At 53.7% G+C, this 16823-nt stretch overlaps 1 protein-coding gene across 6 annotated transcripts in view; it reads left to right on the top strand.

The window, feature by feature from the left end:
* RALY (RALY heterogeneous nuclear ribonucleoprotein) overlaps positions 1-16823 on the top strand; it is a 154977-nt gene that overhangs the window by 112732 nt on the left and 25422 nt on the right. For all 6 annotated transcript variants that reach the window (XM_077187307.1, XM_077187309.1, XM_054644332.2 and 3 more), the window contains one exon: positions 11710-11974. In XM_077187307.1, the coding sequence (XP_077043422.1) occupies positions 11719-11974 (256 nt within the window). In that variant the 5' untranslated portion in view covers positions 11710-11718. The remainder of the gene's footprint in view (positions 1-11709; positions 11975-16823) is intronic.

The raw sequence follows: 16823 nt of genomic DNA, 5'->3' as shown, positions 1-16823 counted from the left end.
TTAGAGTACAGACAAACTGTCTAACATAGGTGACAGGTATTGGAAAATTATTGTAAATAAAGAACACCCCGTTTTTAGTATAAAAAGATAACACCACCCTGAGGGGGTCCCCAGCAGGGGCTTGGTGCCACCTCCACCAGGAGCTGAGGGAGTGCCACTGGATGGGCAGGGTGCTGATGGCCTCAAGCAGTGCCACAGGAGGCTCAGATTGGATGTTAGGAACAATTTCCTCATGCAAGGGTTGTTGAGCATTGGCACAGCTGCCCAGGGCAGGGCTGGGGTCACCATCCCTGGAAGGGATCAAAAACCCTGGGCTGTGGCACTTGGGGATGGGGTTTAGGTGGTGCTGGGTGGATTCTTGCACCTGATGATCTCAGAGGTGTTTTCCAACCTTAATGATTCCATGATGGATCCCTGGGAAGTGCTGGGAGAAATTCACAGCTCTGTGGAAGGAGCCCCTTGTTGGACAGCAGAGGGGACAGCCCAGAATGGCACTCGAGGGAGCCCAGGACCTGCTCTGCCTGCAGGGAAAGGATCCTCCCCTGTGGGATGTGCTTGGTTGCACTTACAGGGGGAGCAGGGTTTGCAAAGGGACCCCACAGCTTCAGTCTGGCTCCTGCTGAGCTCATCTCCACATTTCCAGCCTTCCCAGCTCTCAGCACAGCAAATATTCGTCTAAAATACAGCCCTGGGCCTGCAGAACCAGTCTAATAATTGTGCCATCTTTGTCTACCCCCTTTTTTAATAACTTCTCAGTCCTTTAACACTCATGTTTGGGAGGATTGAAGCTGTTTTCCCCAGAAAACCCAAGCACTGGTTTCTTTCCTCCCAGTTGATTGTGTTTATTGGAGCCCACAGCAGTGAGCAGGATCTTCCTGAGCCCTCCAGCTCTGTGTGCAGAACTTGCTGGGGACTCAGCAGTTATTGAAAAGAGTGCAGGGTTTGTGTTGGTTATTAAACCAACTCTTCAGAGCTGGGCTCTCATGCTTGGGGACTGGCTAGGAAATGGCTCAGGGTTCCCCAGGGAGGCGTGACTGGCACTGGGGGTGGCCCATGGAGCTGGGCAGGGCAATCCCCTGTCTCAAAACTGCCTTTTTTCAGCTTATAGGAAAAGAAAACAACAAGAGCAGGGTGCCCAGAGCAGCTGGGGCTGCCCCTGGATCCCTGGCAGTGCCCAAGCCAGGCTGGACAGGGCTGGGAGCACCTGGGACAGTGGGAGGTGTCCCTGCCATGGCAGGGGTGGCACTGGGTGATTTCTCAGGTCCCTTCCAACCCAAGCATTCTGTGATCCTGTGATTCTCCTAAAGCCCTCAGAGCCCAGGGGAAGCCTGATGGCTGTCCAAAGTGAGATCCTCCCTGTGGCACAGCCAGGACAATCTGTGTGTGCTGGGCAATGTTCACTGCCCAGACCTTCCCTAAAACTTCCTGGCTGCTTGCAAGAAAGTGCAAATCACTCCTGGGGTGGATTTTTGTCTTCCCATGTAATGCTGCTGATTCAGGCTTCAAATTCTTAGAAACAGAATGGTTTGGGTTGGAAGGGACCTGAAAAATCATCTTATGGGCAGGGACACCTCCCACTGTCCCAGGGTGCTCCCAGCCCTGTCCAGCCTGGCTTGGGCACTGCCAGGGATCCAGGGGCAGCCCCAGCTGCTCTGGGCACCTGTGCCAGGGCCTGCCCACCCTCACAGGGAACAATTTCTTCCCCAAACTGGCCCTGTTTCAGTTCAAAACCATCCCCCTGTGTGCTGTCACAACAGACCCTACTCAGAGTTTTGTCCCCATCAAGTTCCAAAAATTTTCTGTGCTGCTCCCTTGCAAGTGGCAAGAAAGATGTTTGGGCATGAAAGGTTTGGGATGAAAGCAGCAAGGGCAACCTCCAAAAAGCAGTGAGGTCAGGGCTGGGCTTTGCCCTGCACAAGAGTACCTGAGATGGTTAAAAAAACCTGGACAAGGTGCACCCCACTCACACTGGAGCTCCACAGGCTGGACCATCCATCCAGGTTCCTGGTGCTTTTTCCCAACTGCCAAATTTGCCCCAAACCTGGCAGGGACCAGCTTTGTCCCTGTGCTGTGTGCTGGAGATCCCTGCAGGATGTCAAACCTCCAAGCTGGAAAAACCTGTGATGGTGTTCTGGGTGGAGATGTGGGCAGGACAGAAAACCCCAGGGTAGAAACCCCACAATAGAAATTCCCATCTCCCCTCCTGTGAGCAAACATGATGAGAGGGACAGAAGAGTGTGACAGTGCTCACAGGGGTCCCAGGGTGAGGGAAGAGATGAGGATCTGACTCCATGTTTCAGAAGGTCTAAAATTTATTATTTTATATTATATTATTATTTTATATATATAATATATAAAATAATATATTAATTTTTATATATTAATATATAAAATATATATTAATTTTATATATTATTATTTTTAAAAATTTATTATTTTATTATATATATTATATTAAAACTATACTAAAAGAATAGAAGAAGGGATTTCATCAGATGCATCTGTTGCATTGCACAGCAGCAGATAACCATTGTTTGCATTTTGTTCCTGAGGCCTCTCAGCTTCTCAGGAGGAAAAATCCCAAGGAAATTATTTTCCATAAAAGATGTCTGTGACAGAAGAGCCAGGCTGCTGCTGTCACAGTGACACAAAGAGCTCCTGCAGGACACAGAGGGGCTGGGTTTGCTCTCTGCTCTCCCTTCTCCTGCTGTGACAGTTCCTCAGTCACCCGGAGCCCCTGGGGTTTGCACCACCTGGCTCTCAATTCCCCTCTAATCTGGGAAAGGAGGCACTGACAGCAGGGAGGGGACAGCTAGCAGCACTCCAGTGCCAGCCTCGGGCTGTTCCTGGGTGGATAGCAGGATTTTTAAGGGATTCCTGCACCTTGGCAGCAGAGGGACAGCAGCATGTGACATTTCTGTCACATATTTAAGCTGAACCAGAGGCAGGGAGAGGAGTTTGCTGGCATCCATCCCCCCCCAACATGGAACACAGGCATGTGCAGCTGGGCACGGCCTGTCCTGGGGTGTGGGAGCTCATTGGGACCCTGGAGTGATCCTCACCACCCCTAAAAATGGCCCAGGGGATCCCTGAATGTCTGGGGTGCAAAGCTCAGTTAACCCTGCTGTGTTCTCTTCTCACCTGGCACTGGCACACAGGTGCCCTTGTGGGATGAACCCCTGGGGAATCCTGGGCAGGTGCCAGGCTCCAGGGCTGTGTGGAGGCTCAGGTGGCAGGGCTGGGGTCACAGGGTGCTGGAGAGCCCAGCCTGGGTGCAGGTGATGTCCCCAGCTGCTCCTGGGGTCACTGTGCTGTGGCCTCAGTGCTGTCCCTGGGGATGGCACAGGCAGGAGGGAGGGCAGGAGGCAACGAGAGGGAAGGGAATAGGTTTAGATTGGATATTTGGTAGAAATTGTTCCCTCTGAGGGTGCTGAGGCCCTGGCACAGGTGCCCAGAGCAGCTGGGACTGCCCCTGGATCCCTGGCAGTGCCCAAGGCCAGGCTGGACATTGGGGCTGGGAGCACCTGGGACAGTGGAAGGTGTCCCTGCCATGGCAGGGGTGGCACTGGATGGGCTGTAAGGTCCCGGAAGGAAGGAAGGAATCAATCAATCAATCAATCAATCAATCAATCTTACTCCTGGCAATCTCATCCTTAAGTCTCCCTGTGTCTTTGGGGCCATTTGGGACTGGGAGTGCCACTGCAATATCTCTGGAGGCTTTGGTGAGGCTGGGGACATACCCCCCTCCACCTCTCCTGTCTGGAGCTCAGCTTCCCTTGCAGAAAACAGGGATAATCCTGATGCTCTGTCCTGGATGTTCTCTGGGGTGCTGGAGGTGAAGAACCCCTTTGCACCTTCATTTATTCATGTCCAGGTATTACTCCTTGTTGCCTTTTGTCTTTTTTCCATTTCTAGCTCATCTTGTGGCAGCTGTGGGATGAGGGATGAAAGGTGAAATCAGAGCTGTGGAAATGCTCCTGCTGATGGCAGCAGTGCTTCCTGGGATGTCCTGGAATGCCCAGGAATGTGTGTGTGTGCTGTGTGGGTGTTTGTGACCCACAGAAACAAACCCATCTGCTCTGAGCCAGCCCTGCTGGATGTTCCAGGGTGGCTGGAGAGGCCACTGTGCCCCCAGCTGATGGCTCTGCTGGATCTCACCTGGACACACATTCCCTGCTGGAATGCAGGGATAGAGTATGAAATATTAACAGCCATGGTGAAAATGCCCTTTTCCAGTTGCTGCAGGAAGGAGGCCAGTAAGTGGTGCCAAGTGAGTGCTGTGTTTAAGAAGAAATGCCAGATAAGTGGGACAGAGTGTCGGCTCTGTCTGTCTGTCTGTCTGTGCCCCAACACGGGTAGGGTGGTTCTGAGGCAGCCCGCATTTCAAAGGACGAGTCTGCACTCTTCAGCTTTTCGGTCTTCAGATTGTTTATTGTTTCTTATCTACAGAATTTTCTGTCTGCCCAACAGAGGTCTGATCTGCAAGGCAGCCAAGGGCACTCTGACCACCCATGGGGCGGTCGTGTCCTTTTATACTAAAATCTACGTACATGATATTTACCTTTATTTTCCAATACTTTTCACCCATGTTGGCAAGTGCACTTTCACCATAAACCAATCCCCAAGTGCCAACATCACCACAGGAGATGGAAGACAAGAAGAAGAAAGAAGAAGGACGAGACACGCCCTGATCCCTCCATCTTGTCTCCATAACCCCCCTGTACCAAAAACCTTAAAGTTTATATTTCACTCTCTAAATGTGTCCCTTTTACACCCTTCACTCTAAAGTGATTCTCAAGTCCTCAAACTGCTGTCACTTCTGTGGATGGATCAAAATCAAGCCACCAAGCACTCTTGGCAACATTCCAGGATTTCCGAGACCCCCAAGGGTTCTCCTGGCATCTCTGGACATTGGGAACGATGTGCTGAGATCCCACAACAGAGGAGAAAGGGAGGCTGATTTCTGCAGGGGATTCCTGGCTCTGCACAGTGCAGAGCACTGTGCACAGGGCCCAGGGGGTTGTGAGACACCAGTGATGGGGCCCAAACCCTCTGAGCACTCCCCAGCCTCGGCCTTGCCTTGTCCCTGCTGCCAAATCCCTGCTGCCTGCGTGGGCAGGTGGCCCTGGAGAGCTCCATCTGCAGAGCCACCAGGGCCCCTGCCCAGCCCTGCCAGCAGCGTGGCCATCACCCTGCCTGACCCTGCCCTGGCCATCTGGTGGCCCTGTGCCACCTCCCATCAGCCCAGGCCTGTGATTGTTAAAGTAACCCCACAATCTGTGATGTTCTGATGTATTGTACCACTTCCTGTCACCTTCTGAAGTTTCTTTCCTGTTCCATAATACAAAATGCACTGCAGCAGTGAAGAGAGGAGCTGTTGTTTTTTTGGCTCACAAGTCACTGTGGCTCTGGCTCCCAGCTGAGCCTTTGTTTCATTTTTAATTCTCTCAGTGGACACAGCAGAGCAAGAAGCTGCTGGGCACTGCCCCCCTGTGTCCCAAGGTGGCCCTGGGGCCACTGGAATTCCAAGGGTGACGGGGTCCCTGAGATGACCCCGAGGTGTTGGAAAGTCTCTTTTTCCCAGCCAAAGAAGAAGATGGGATTCTTTGGCTCTGTTCTCAAGGTTCTTTATTTGCTCTTATCTAATACATTGTCTTTTTGACCCACTGAGATCTGTCCAACAGGTCAGGTTCAGGCACACTGACCGCCCTCAGGGTGGTGTTATCTTTTTATACTAAAAACTGGGTGTACTTTATTTACAATAATTTTCCAATACCTGTCACCTATGTTAGACAGTTTGTCTCTAAACCAATGCAAAAGTGCCACCATCACAGCAGAAGATGGAGGACAAGAAGAAGAAGGAGAAAGACAGAACACGCCCAGATTCCTCCATCTTGCTTCTTGAACCCCCATTCTAAAAACCCCAAAATTCTACATTTTTACCCAGTGCTAAATTCACTATCATTCTATTCAAACTCTTGTGGCTTGTACATCTTTGCACAAAGTTGGGAATTGTTTCCATGGGTTAAAATCGAAGGCATGGGTGTCTTTGACTTCATGCCAAGGTCTCTGAGCCCCCTGCCAGGGTCTGGAGTCCTTCAGGGCAGCCAGAGGAATGTGCTGGGTTCTGACAGGATGGGGATGAGCTCCTGCTCTGTCCCTGCCCCCTGCAATGCAGAGTGTGTTACCCTTAGGCAAGGCTTTATAAAGCCTAAATGAATTCCTAAGTGAATGACCTGAGTGGGAGTTGCTCATCCCATGTCCAGTTTTATATGGGATTGCTGGGATCCCTGTGCCACAGCACAGCTGCAGGGAGTGTGGGGAAGGTCCTAGGAGCCAGACAAAGAGGGTGTGAAGTGGGAATGGGCAGCAGGGACCCAGAAGAGGCACAAATTCCCCTTTTCCAACCCCCTCCCCAACTCCATGGCAGCCAAAATCTTCATCTTGGGAGATGCCTTAGGAGATTTCCTTCTCCAAGATCCATCTGGTACCTTCCTGCCCACACCTCACCTTCATGCAGGTCTTTTTGTTTAATAGCAAACCCACATGGGGAGGGTCCATTGGCAGCTGCAGAGCTGGCTCATGTGGCTGAGAGCCCATGGAATTTGGGGGAAAAGAAAGTTTTATACCCCCACCCTCCCCACCTCCCACCTGAATCCCAGCCCGTTCCAGCCCAGGCACAGAGGCAGCTTAACCCACATCCCTCCTCCACAGGCTGAAGGAGCTCAGCCCCTGATGGAATTGGGGTTTGCAGCTGCAAACAGCTGGCCAGAGCTTCAGGCTCATGTAAATAACACCTGGCTGGGCTGACCAGTCCCTGGGGAGCTTTGGGCTTTGCTGGTTTGGGGCTGGGGGTGGCAGCAGTGAAGCTCTGCAGTGCTGGGGTGGGAAAGCAGAGCCAGGGGTGTGTTTGATGTGAGTGCTGTGTCTGGTTCTGAGGAAGGGAACATTCCTCACCTGGAAATGGGGTGGCCAAACTTGACCAAGCTACTTCTCTTCTGTGCCAAAGTGACTGGGTGGTGTCTGCCCTACCTTCAGGAGGGCTCTGGACACAGTCCTGCAGCATCCTGGCCTCCAGGTGAGCACTGCAGGCTGCATGGTGGCTCCAAGCATGGGGAGAGGGGCTCAGCCTCTGCCCAGGGACCAGGGGAATTTCTCAGAGGTCTGCAGGAAAGAAGGGCCATGGGTGGGTAGAAAATGGGTTGGGAACTGGCCCAGACTCCAACAGATGAGGATGGAAAAGTGGGAGGGCATCCTGTAGAGGGGAAGCAGCTTAGAGGAACCAAGGGTGTCCCCATGGCATGGCCTGGGCTGGGGGAAAGAGGTGCCAGGGCAGGCTGGCTCTGCAACAAGGGAATGCAGCTGCAGGAGTCACCCATGTGGAGTCACTGCTGTGACAGTGCTGAGTCCCCAGGGACAGGAGGGCTCACAGCAGCTCTGGTGTGTCCTCAGGGCAGCAAGGCCACCCAGGGCCACCTGGCTGCAGATACCCCACAGTGTGCAGCCTCTCTGAAGGTCTGCACAGCCCCAGGCACTGCCAGCATGTCCAGCATGGAGATCCCCTGGGCTCTGCCCACACTCAGGATGGAGATTCCAGGGGGCACTGACTACCTTCAGGGTGGAGGAATGGAGATTTCAGTGAGCCCTGGGCACACTCAGGATGGAGATTCCAGTGAGCACTGCCCACATTCAGAATGGAGATTCCAGTGAGCCCTGGGCACATTCAGGATGGAGATTTCAGTGAGCACTGCCCACACTCAGGATGGAGATTCCAGTGAGCACTGCCCACATTCAGGATGGAGATTCCAGTGAGCCCTGGGCACATTCAGGATGGAGATTTCAGTGAGCACTGCCCACACTCAGGATGGAGATTCCAGGAGACACTGACTACCTTCAGGGTGGAGGAATGGAGATTTCAGATTCAGATTTCCTGAATGTGCCCAGAGGAATGGGCACATCCAGGATGGAGATTCCAGTGAGCCCTGGGCACATTCAGGATGGAGATTTCAGTGAGCACTGCCCACATTCAGGATGGAGATTCCAGGGGGCACTGCCCACATTCAGGATGGAGATTTCAGTGAGCACTGGGGCCACCCTAGAGCAGCCTCCAGCTGGGCTTGGTGCTGATATTCAGGATTTCTGTGAAATGAGTCCTTGAGGTTTAAGCTGGGTACCCAGAGTGACCCAAGAGCTGGGAAAAGCCTCCATTTCTCCTCATCTGCACCAGGTTCCTTTGGGACCCTCTTCCAGGTGCCACTGCAAAAATAAATTAAAATACAGAGCATTAAACAAAGGCTGATACAGGGGTGTAAGTTGGAGCACCACTTGCCAAAGGTTGAGAATTGAACTCAGTTAGATTCCTTTGAAAGTCCTGTCCTCTGGCTATTTTTTTCCAGAGTTTTTAGGAAAACTTTGCCTGCCAGGAATTGGTTTTAAAGTAATAAAACAAATGTATCTTGCTATTTTAATCTGTAAGTGTGAAAGAGAAAATACAACGAGCCAGACTCAGACCAAGTCTAACTTTTTTTTTTTTTTTAAGATTGGATTTAGCAGGCAGATTATTTCCAGCCTCAGTGTCAGGTTAATGGAGTGGCAGGGCTTGGAGCTAGAGGAGATTTATTGTGGAGCCACATCCTCACAGAGAAGCTCAGATGTGCAGTGTGTTCAGGGCTGTGTGAGGCCTGGCTTCAGATGGTGCCAGGGATGGAGTGTCCAGGGAAGGTGGAGCTGTGCCCTGGCAGCTGGGCACAGAGCCCTTTGCTGGCCATTGCCCAGGCTGCCAACCCCCTCTGTGGCCATGGGGCAGTCTCCTGCCATGGCCCTGCCCTGGAATTTCAGGTGCTGGGATTTGGAGCAGGTGAGCCCTGGCACTGCTGCCTGTCTGTGTGGGCACCCTGGGCAGGCTGGGACCCCAGAAGGGAAAACATTGTGTTGGGGAAGATGAAACAGGAAAGCCTTATCAATATGATTGCCTGGCAAAAGATTTTGAGAATATGGAAACTATAAATGAGATTGAAATGAAAGCAAGCTTTGAGATACCTCAGTTACTGAACAACTGGAAAACAATGGTGTGGCCAGCTGAAGGTGATCCCCTTTTGATGGAACAACACCCTCTGCTTGCAGACAGGCCCAAGGCTCAGAGCAGACCCCACTGGCTGAGCAGAAGGGGCCCAAAGAGGAGTTTTTAGGGTTTAAAATGTAACACAGTGTAGTAATGTAATGATTCTTATAGGCTGTATGGAAATGCTGTAGGATTTGTATCTTGTACTAGATTGGTTAGTGAGAATCAGAATATTCAACACAGAAGAAGATTTATTGTATTGTAATGGGAACCTTGCTCACCCTTTTTACTCTCTTACCTTTTTTACTCCCTTACCCTTTTGCTCTATTTCCCTCCCATCCTCTCTCCCCCTCTCCTCTCTCAGTCCTGCTCTGAGCTGTGTTTGGCAGCTCCAGCAGGGCCCTGCCCCCAGGCCCTTTGCAATAACCCCCAAGTTCCAGCCCTGGCTGCAGAGATCTCTCGTGTCCATCTGTCCTGACCCTCCTACCCCCCATCACTCTTACACATTGGTTGGATTATGCCCTTTTCTGACCTAGAGATGGAGCAACTGAGAGGCATTTTTAAAACTTTGATTTTCTTCTTAGTCTCATGAGAAGAGTGAGATATTTATAATTTATGTCATTACAATCATAATTTTACTATTTCTTAATTACAATACACTGTAAGTGTTCCTTGGCCTATCAGCTTTAGCTACTTCTGTCAAGTTTGAAGAATTTTCTACAAATCCATTTCCCACAAAAATCCATCCCCTGAGGAGCCAAAATGGAGCTCCCCTGGTGAAGGGTGAGGTGGGTGTGATGCTGTTCTCCCCTCTAACAGAGGAGAGAGAAGCAACCAAAGATTTTGTGTTCTGTGGGGAATATCTGTGCAGGAGAGCACAAGGAAGGAGCAGGACTGGGGTTTTGGGAAGTCTTGGTTGCAACTCCCAAATATTGTGGCTTTTTGGCAGGCTCAGCCTGCCAGGGTAGGAGTGTAGGAAAGGGAACTCCATGTCTGGGGGCTCAGCAAAGCTGGAACATCCCACACTGCCCTGTCAGTGCCTGGGGCAGGCTGGGCTGGGAACAGCAGAGAGGGGAGACAGGGTCCACAGGGGCTGCACCAGGGCAGGCAGGCAGGCACTCATCATTAGCAATACCAGGCAGGAATTAAAGCACAGATGCTCAAATGCACATTTGCTCTTCAGGCCCAGGCTCAGAAGTGGCCCCACAAATGTGGTGCAGAGGCAGCACATGCAAACAATCACCCCTAGTTATGAACAGCTGCATTTTGAACCCGAGGCAGTAGGAATGTTGGATTGCTAAAGGCCAGCAAAGCAGAGGCAATGCTGCAATCAGGAGGTGGAAGCAGGGTGTTCCTTGAAGCCTTCCTGCTCTCCTGCCTTTCACTCTGGCTGTCCCTGCTTTATTCTGAAAGGGTGCAATGGCACCAGCTGTCCCCACCTTGGACCAGGCTGCTCAGACTTGGGGCCCAGAGAGCCAAAACCCCAAAGCCAGGCAGTGCCAGGGCAGGGGCTGGGGCCACCAGGCAGGGGACACCAGGCCCTGTGGTAGCAGCACAACCCCTGTGCCAGGCTTGGGGACCTCCAGGAGTTGTGGACACCCTGGTGGTGCTGCCCTTGGGATGGGGACACCTGTGCTTGCTGCTGGAAGGGGCTGGGGAAGAGCAGCACCTCCATGTGCATCACAGAACACCTTGCACAGCCCCTGGGTCAGTCCCAGAGCCTGTGTGTGCAGCACATCAGGATCCCAAACATCCCTGTGGCTCTGGAAGGTGGGAACCAAGCTGGTCTCTGCACAGCTGGGGGTTCTGCTGGAGCTGGAGCAGACAGGTCACAGTGCCTTGGGTTTCACACGATTTCAGCCCTGTCCCTCCTGTTCAGAGGGCAATCCTGTCCCAGTGCTGCCCGGGGAGGAGCTTGTCCTGCCTGGCAGCCACGGGAAGGGGTTGGAGTGGCTCCCAGCTGCTGTGATGGTGATTTCCAGGCTAACAGTGACACCTCCTGTTTGCACAAAGCCTGGCGTGCAGGCAGTGCAGTGCAGGTGCCAGCAGGAGCACGTGGGCTGATCACTGCTTACATCTCTTCACTTATATCCAGAAATCCCAAGTCCCCTTCCAGGTGTGAGTGTGGCCTCACAGGGACAAACCCATCCCTGTGCTGGTGAGGGCTGGGCTGGGAAGTGGCAGGGGAATGCCTGGAAAAGTGGGCATGAACCAAGGTGCTGGATACAGACTGCTTCACAAAGAGTTCTTTGAATTGTGGTTTAGCATAGACAGGTAAAAGCTTTAGTATGACAGCATTAAAGCTTTCACTTAGATGTGAAATGGATTTAAATCTTGGTTTCTCCCCTAAAAGCAACCTTAGAATCACAGAATACCCTGAGTTGGAAGGGACCCCACAGACATCATTAAGTTCAGCTCCTGGCCCTGCACAGAACCAGGGGTCAGCCCGATCAAATGATTTCCAGAATCAAGAATTTGGATTGAATTGAAAATAGATTGAATTTAGGATCGACTGTGCCAGCGGTCTCCCAAAACCCAGGGGCTCCCGGAGATGGGATCTGAGGAGCCGCTTCTGAGAGCTTTGCCCCCCACCCTTTTCTCTGTGAATTCCTCCTCACACCCTTCTTCCTCTCCACCTCTCCTTGCAGGCATCCAAGATGTCCTTGAAGGTGCAGACCAGCAACATCACCAACAAGAATGACCCCAAGTCCATCAACTCGCGGGTGTTCATCGGCAACCTGAACACGGCGGTGGTGAAGAAGTCGGATGTGGAGACCATCTTCTCCAAGTACGGCCGCGTGGTCGGCTGCTCCGTGCACAAGGGCTACGCCTTCGTGCAGTACTCCAACGAGCGGCACGCGCGCGCCGCCGTGCTGGGCGAGAACGGCCGCGTGCTGGCCGGCCAGAGCCTGGGTGAGTGAGGGACACAGCCAGGGCCCGGCTCAACGTGGCCACCAGCCCGGGGAGGGCTGGCCTGGCTTGGGCTGTGCTTGGGCTTTTTATCCCCAGCAGCCCCTGTGAGGGGCTGGGCTGGGCTGGGCTGTGTTGGGCTGTGCTTGGCCTTTTTATCTCCAGCAGCCCCTGTGAGGGCTGGGCTGGGCTGTGGCCTTTTGGCCTTTCCCCCTGTAGCCCTGGGGAGGGCTGGCCTGGCTTGGGCTGTGCTTGGGCTTTTTATCTCCAGCAGCCCCTGTGAGGGCTGGGCTGGGCTGGGTTGGGCTGTGCTTGGGCTTTTTATCTCCAGCAGCCCCTGTGAGGGCTGGGCTGGGCTGGCCTGGCTTGGGCTGTGCTTGGCCTTTTTATCCCCAGCAGCCCCTGTGAGGGCTGGGCTGGGCTGGGTTGGGCTGTGCTTGGCCTTTATATCCCCAGCAGTCTCTGTGAGGGCTGGGCTGGCTTGGGCTGTGCTTGGCCTTTATCTCCAGCAGCCCCTGTGAGGGCTGGGCTGTGCTTGGCCTTTTTATCCCCAGCAGCCCCTGTGAGGGCTGGGCTGTGCTTGGCCTTTTTATCTCCAGCAGCCCCTGTGAGGGCTGGGCTGGGCTGTGGCCTTTTTATCTCCAGCAGCCCCTGTGAGGGCTGGGCTGTGCTGGGCTGTGCTGTGGCCTTTTTCCCCTGTAGCCCACTGAGAGGGCTGGGCTGGGCTGTGGCATTTCCCCTGTAGCCCGCTGGGAGGGCCGTGCTGGGTTGGGCTGTGCTTGGCCTTTTTAGCTCCAGCAGCCCCTGTGAGGGCTGGGCTGGGCTGTGGCCTTTCCTCTGTAGCCCACTGAGAGGGCTGGCCTGGCTTGGGCTGTGCTTGGCCTTTATCTCCAGCAGCCCCTGTGAGGGCTGGGCTGGGCTGTCCTGTGGCCTTTTTCCCCAGTAGCCTGCTGGGTGAGCTGTGCTGTGGTTTTTGTCCCCAGTAGCCCACTGGGTGGGCTGTCCTATGGCCTTTGTCCCCACCAGCCTGTTGGGAGGGCTGTCCTGTGGCTGTGCTGTGGCCTTTCCCCCCAGTAGCCTGCTGGGTGGGCTCTGCTGTGTCTGTCCTGTGGCCATTTTCCCTGGTAGCCTGCTGGGAGGGCTATGGTGTGCTGTGCTGTGGCCTTTTCCCCATTAGGCCCCTGGGAGGGCTGGGCTGTGCTGTGCTGTGGCCTTTATCTCCAGCAGCCCATTGGGTGGGCTGTGCTGTGGCCTTTTCCCCAATAATCTGCTGGATGTGCTGTGCTGTGCTGTGGCCTTTTCCCCATTAGCCCCCTGGGAGGGCTGTGCTGTGCTGTGGCCTTTTTCCCCAGTACCCTGCTGGGTGGGCTCTGCTGTGTCTGTCCTGTGGCCTTTCCCCCTAGCAGCCCTCTGGGAGGGCTGTGCTGTGGCCTTTGTCCCCCGTACTTGCTGAGTGGGCTGTCCTGTAGCCTTTTCTGCCAGTACACACTGGGTGAGCTGTGCTATGGCCTTTTTCCCCATTTTTGGAAATGAAACTTGAGATAATTTTAGGAAGGAGGTGGTATTTTGAGGGTTGGTCTCTTTCTCCAAGCAGCAGCTGACAGGATGAGAGGATTGAATTTTGTTAGTAAGTTTGTGGATAACACTTAAACTGGAATTGTGTGTCCATCTGTTGGAGGGTAGGAGGGCTCTGCAGAGAGACTTGGAACACTTGGATGGATGAGCACAGTCTAACAGGATGAAGTTTAATAAGTCCAAGTGCCCAGTCCTGCATTTTGGCCACAATAACCCCTGCAGTGCTCTGGGCTGGGGACAGAGTGGCTGGACAGTGCCAGGCACAAAGGGACCTGGGGGTGCTGGTCAGCAGTGACTGACCACGAGCCAGCAGAGTGCCCTGGGGGCCAAGAGGGCCAAGGGCTCCTGGCCTGGGTCAGGAATGGTGTGGCCAGCAGGAGCAGGGAGGTCACTGTGCCCCTGCACTGGGCACTGCTGGGGGCACACCCTGAGTGCTGTGCCCAGCTCTGGGCCCTGAGGGTGGGAAGGGTTGAGCACATCCAGAGGGGGAAATGAGGCTGGAGAGGGGCTGGGAACACAAACCCTGTGAGTGAGGAAGCCCTGAGGGAGCTGGGGGTGCTCAGCCTGGAGAAAAGGAGACTCAGGGCTGCCCTCATCACTCTCACAGCTCCTGAAAGGTGCCTGTGCTCAGCTGGGGCTGAGCTCTTTCTCCAGCAGCACTGACACAACCAGAGCACACAGCCTCAAGCTGCACCAAGGGAAATCCAGGCTGGAGATTGGGGAAAAGTTTTTCATGGAAAGAGTGATAAAGTTCTGGAATGGCTGCCCAGGGAGGTGGTGGAGTCCCCATCCCTGGGGGTGTTTAACAAAGCCTGGATGTGGCACTGGGTGCCAGGGTTTAGCTGAGGGCTTGGGGCTGGGTTGGACTCGATGATCTTGAAGGTCTCTTCCAACCTGGTCATTCTGGGAACTCTGTGACTATAAAGTGGATTTTTATTTGAAGGATTTTAGGGGCAGTTATGGAAAGATGTCCATAAAAGGCCACCCTCACAGGGGTGAGTACATTTTTATAGGTTTTAGGAAATTAGCATAATTGATAAAAAGCACCAATTAGCAGCACAAGTGGTGAGGCAATTCCCTCCCCCCCCAGGTCAAGCCCCTTCTCTGGAGTCCCCCCTTGGCACTGGCTGTGCTCTGTCCATGGAATGCATCTCCAAGAGTTGTTCATGGCCTTGGTTCCCAGGAAGAACCAAGGCACCACTGGAGTCCTGAACCCCTCGGGGCTTGGAGCTCTGGAACTTGGTTTGTCCTTCTGCCTAAGGAAAGGCCTTGGAAAATTACTGGGAAAATCAGTCACTAAAACAGTAGGTGACAGAGTTACAAATACATGGGCAAGGAATACAGAGAAGATATCAAAGAACTAAAGGAAAACCCAAGCAGCATCAGTCCCATGGGGGATGGTGCAGGGATGGCTCAGTCCCAGTCAGACTGGGATGCTGGATCTGCAGAGAGGGTCAGAGCTGGCCCAGTGATGGCCCAGCAGGCCCAGAGTGACAGGGCAGGGTCAGCAGGATCCAGGCACAGAGCTGGAGACCAGCATTCCAACAGCAGCCCCCAGCAGGGGCTGAAGGCTCCCAGCTCCCCTGTGGGATGGGATCCAGGCACATGAGACATTGTGGCCCAAAATTTCAGCTCTGGGCTGTGATTGTACCAGCCAAACAGCAAAAGCAGAGTTCTGGATCATCCCAGGGTCTTGTCCTGGACCTGCTGGGGAAGAACAAGGGGGGGAAAGACATTGCCTGGTACCAAACACATGGATAGGACAAGAGGAATGGCTTCCCACTGCCAGAGGCAGGGATGGATGGGATATTGGGAAGGAATTCTTGCCTGTGAGGGAGCTGAGGCCCTGGCACAGGTGCCCAGAGCAGCTGTGGCTGCCCCTGCATCCCTGGCAGTGCCCAAGGCCAGGCTGGACAGGGCTTGGAGCACCTGGGACAGTGGAAGGTGTCCCTGCCATGGCAGGGGTGGGATAGGATGGGCTTTAAGGACCCTGCCACCCCAACCTATTGTGTGTTTCAGTGATTGCCTTCAGGAGCAGCCTTACCCTCAGCCTGTCAGGAGAGCTGATCTCCAGGCCAGCTCAGCCTGCCTTCAGCCAGCAGCTGTGAAACGAGGGAACTGCCCCCAGTCTGCACTGCTGGGGCATGAGAACTAACAAGCAAATCCCCCCAGCTGCATCTTGGCTTTTGCAGATTGCTCTGAGGTGTCACCAGCTCCAAGCTGAGAATTGGAACTGGGGAGAGGATTTGTAATGAAAAATGGTGATTTTTAATGAAAAATGGTGATTTCCAAGCCTGCTGCAGCAATGTGCACCCAGGAAAGTAATTTGCAGCCCATTCCCACCCTGCTGCTGGCACAGCCTGACATGGGAAGTTGTGCTGAGGCCATGCTGCTTCCTCTGAGGTTTATCCAGATACCAGAAACTTCTGCTCACTTCTCTTGAGCTCCAGAGAGTGGAGCTACAGCCCTGGCAGAGCTCAGCCTGCCAGGAATGCTTCCAGCCCAGATGTTGCCCACATGTGCAGCCTGAGATAGGATGGAGAGGGCCTGGGGGAGCCCAGGAGCTCCTTGTGGTGCTCCAGACAGAGGAGATGTGGCCCAGAGACAGGGAGTACCTGCTCACTTAGCTGAATAGAGAGATGAAAGGTTTGCTGAGGGGAAAACCTCCTCTCAGAAAACCTCTGATCTCTGCTGGTCCCAAAGGCCTGGAATTCCAGGAGGAGGCAAAAGGACTGTGTGATAGCTGGGTGTCTGTTCATGTCCTGGACAAGGTGCAAACTCAGCTGCCTTTGATCTGCCCCTTGTGGGCCAAGCTGAGCACAGGAGAGCTCCTCAGGCTGTTCCTGGCAGGAGTGAGCTCTGGGATGTTCCCTTTAGCAGGAGGGAGCTCTGGGATGTTCCTTTAGCAGGAGTGAGCTCTGGGATGTTCCCTTTAGCAGAAGTGAGCTCTGGGATGTTCCCTTTAGCAGAAGAGAGCTCTGGGATGTTCCCTTTGCCAGGAGTGAGCTCTGGGATGTTCCCTTTAGCAGAAGTGAGCTCTGGGATGTTCCCCTGGCAGGAGTGAGCTCTGGGATGTTCCCTTTAGCAGGAGGGAGCTCTGGGATGTTCCTTTAGCAGGAGTGAGCTCTGGGATGTTCCCTTTGCAGGAGTGAGCTCTGGGATGTTCCCTTTAGCAGGAGTGAGCTCTGGGATGTTCCCTTTAGCAGGAGTGAGCTCTGGGATGTTCCCTTTAGCAGGAGTGAGCTCTGGGATGTTCCCTTTGCAGGAGTGAGCTCTG

Source organism: Agelaius phoeniceus, chromosome 17 (genome assembly GCF_051311805.1).
Source record: "Agelaius phoeniceus isolate bAgePho1 chromosome 17, bAgePho1.hap1, whole genome shotgun sequence".
Taxonomy (NCBI): Eukaryota; Metazoa; Chordata; class Aves; order Passeriformes; family Icteridae; genus Agelaius; species Agelaius phoeniceus.
The sequence above is the reverse complement of the archived record's forward strand: the minus strand, read 5'-3'. Positions and strand labels throughout refer to the sequence as shown.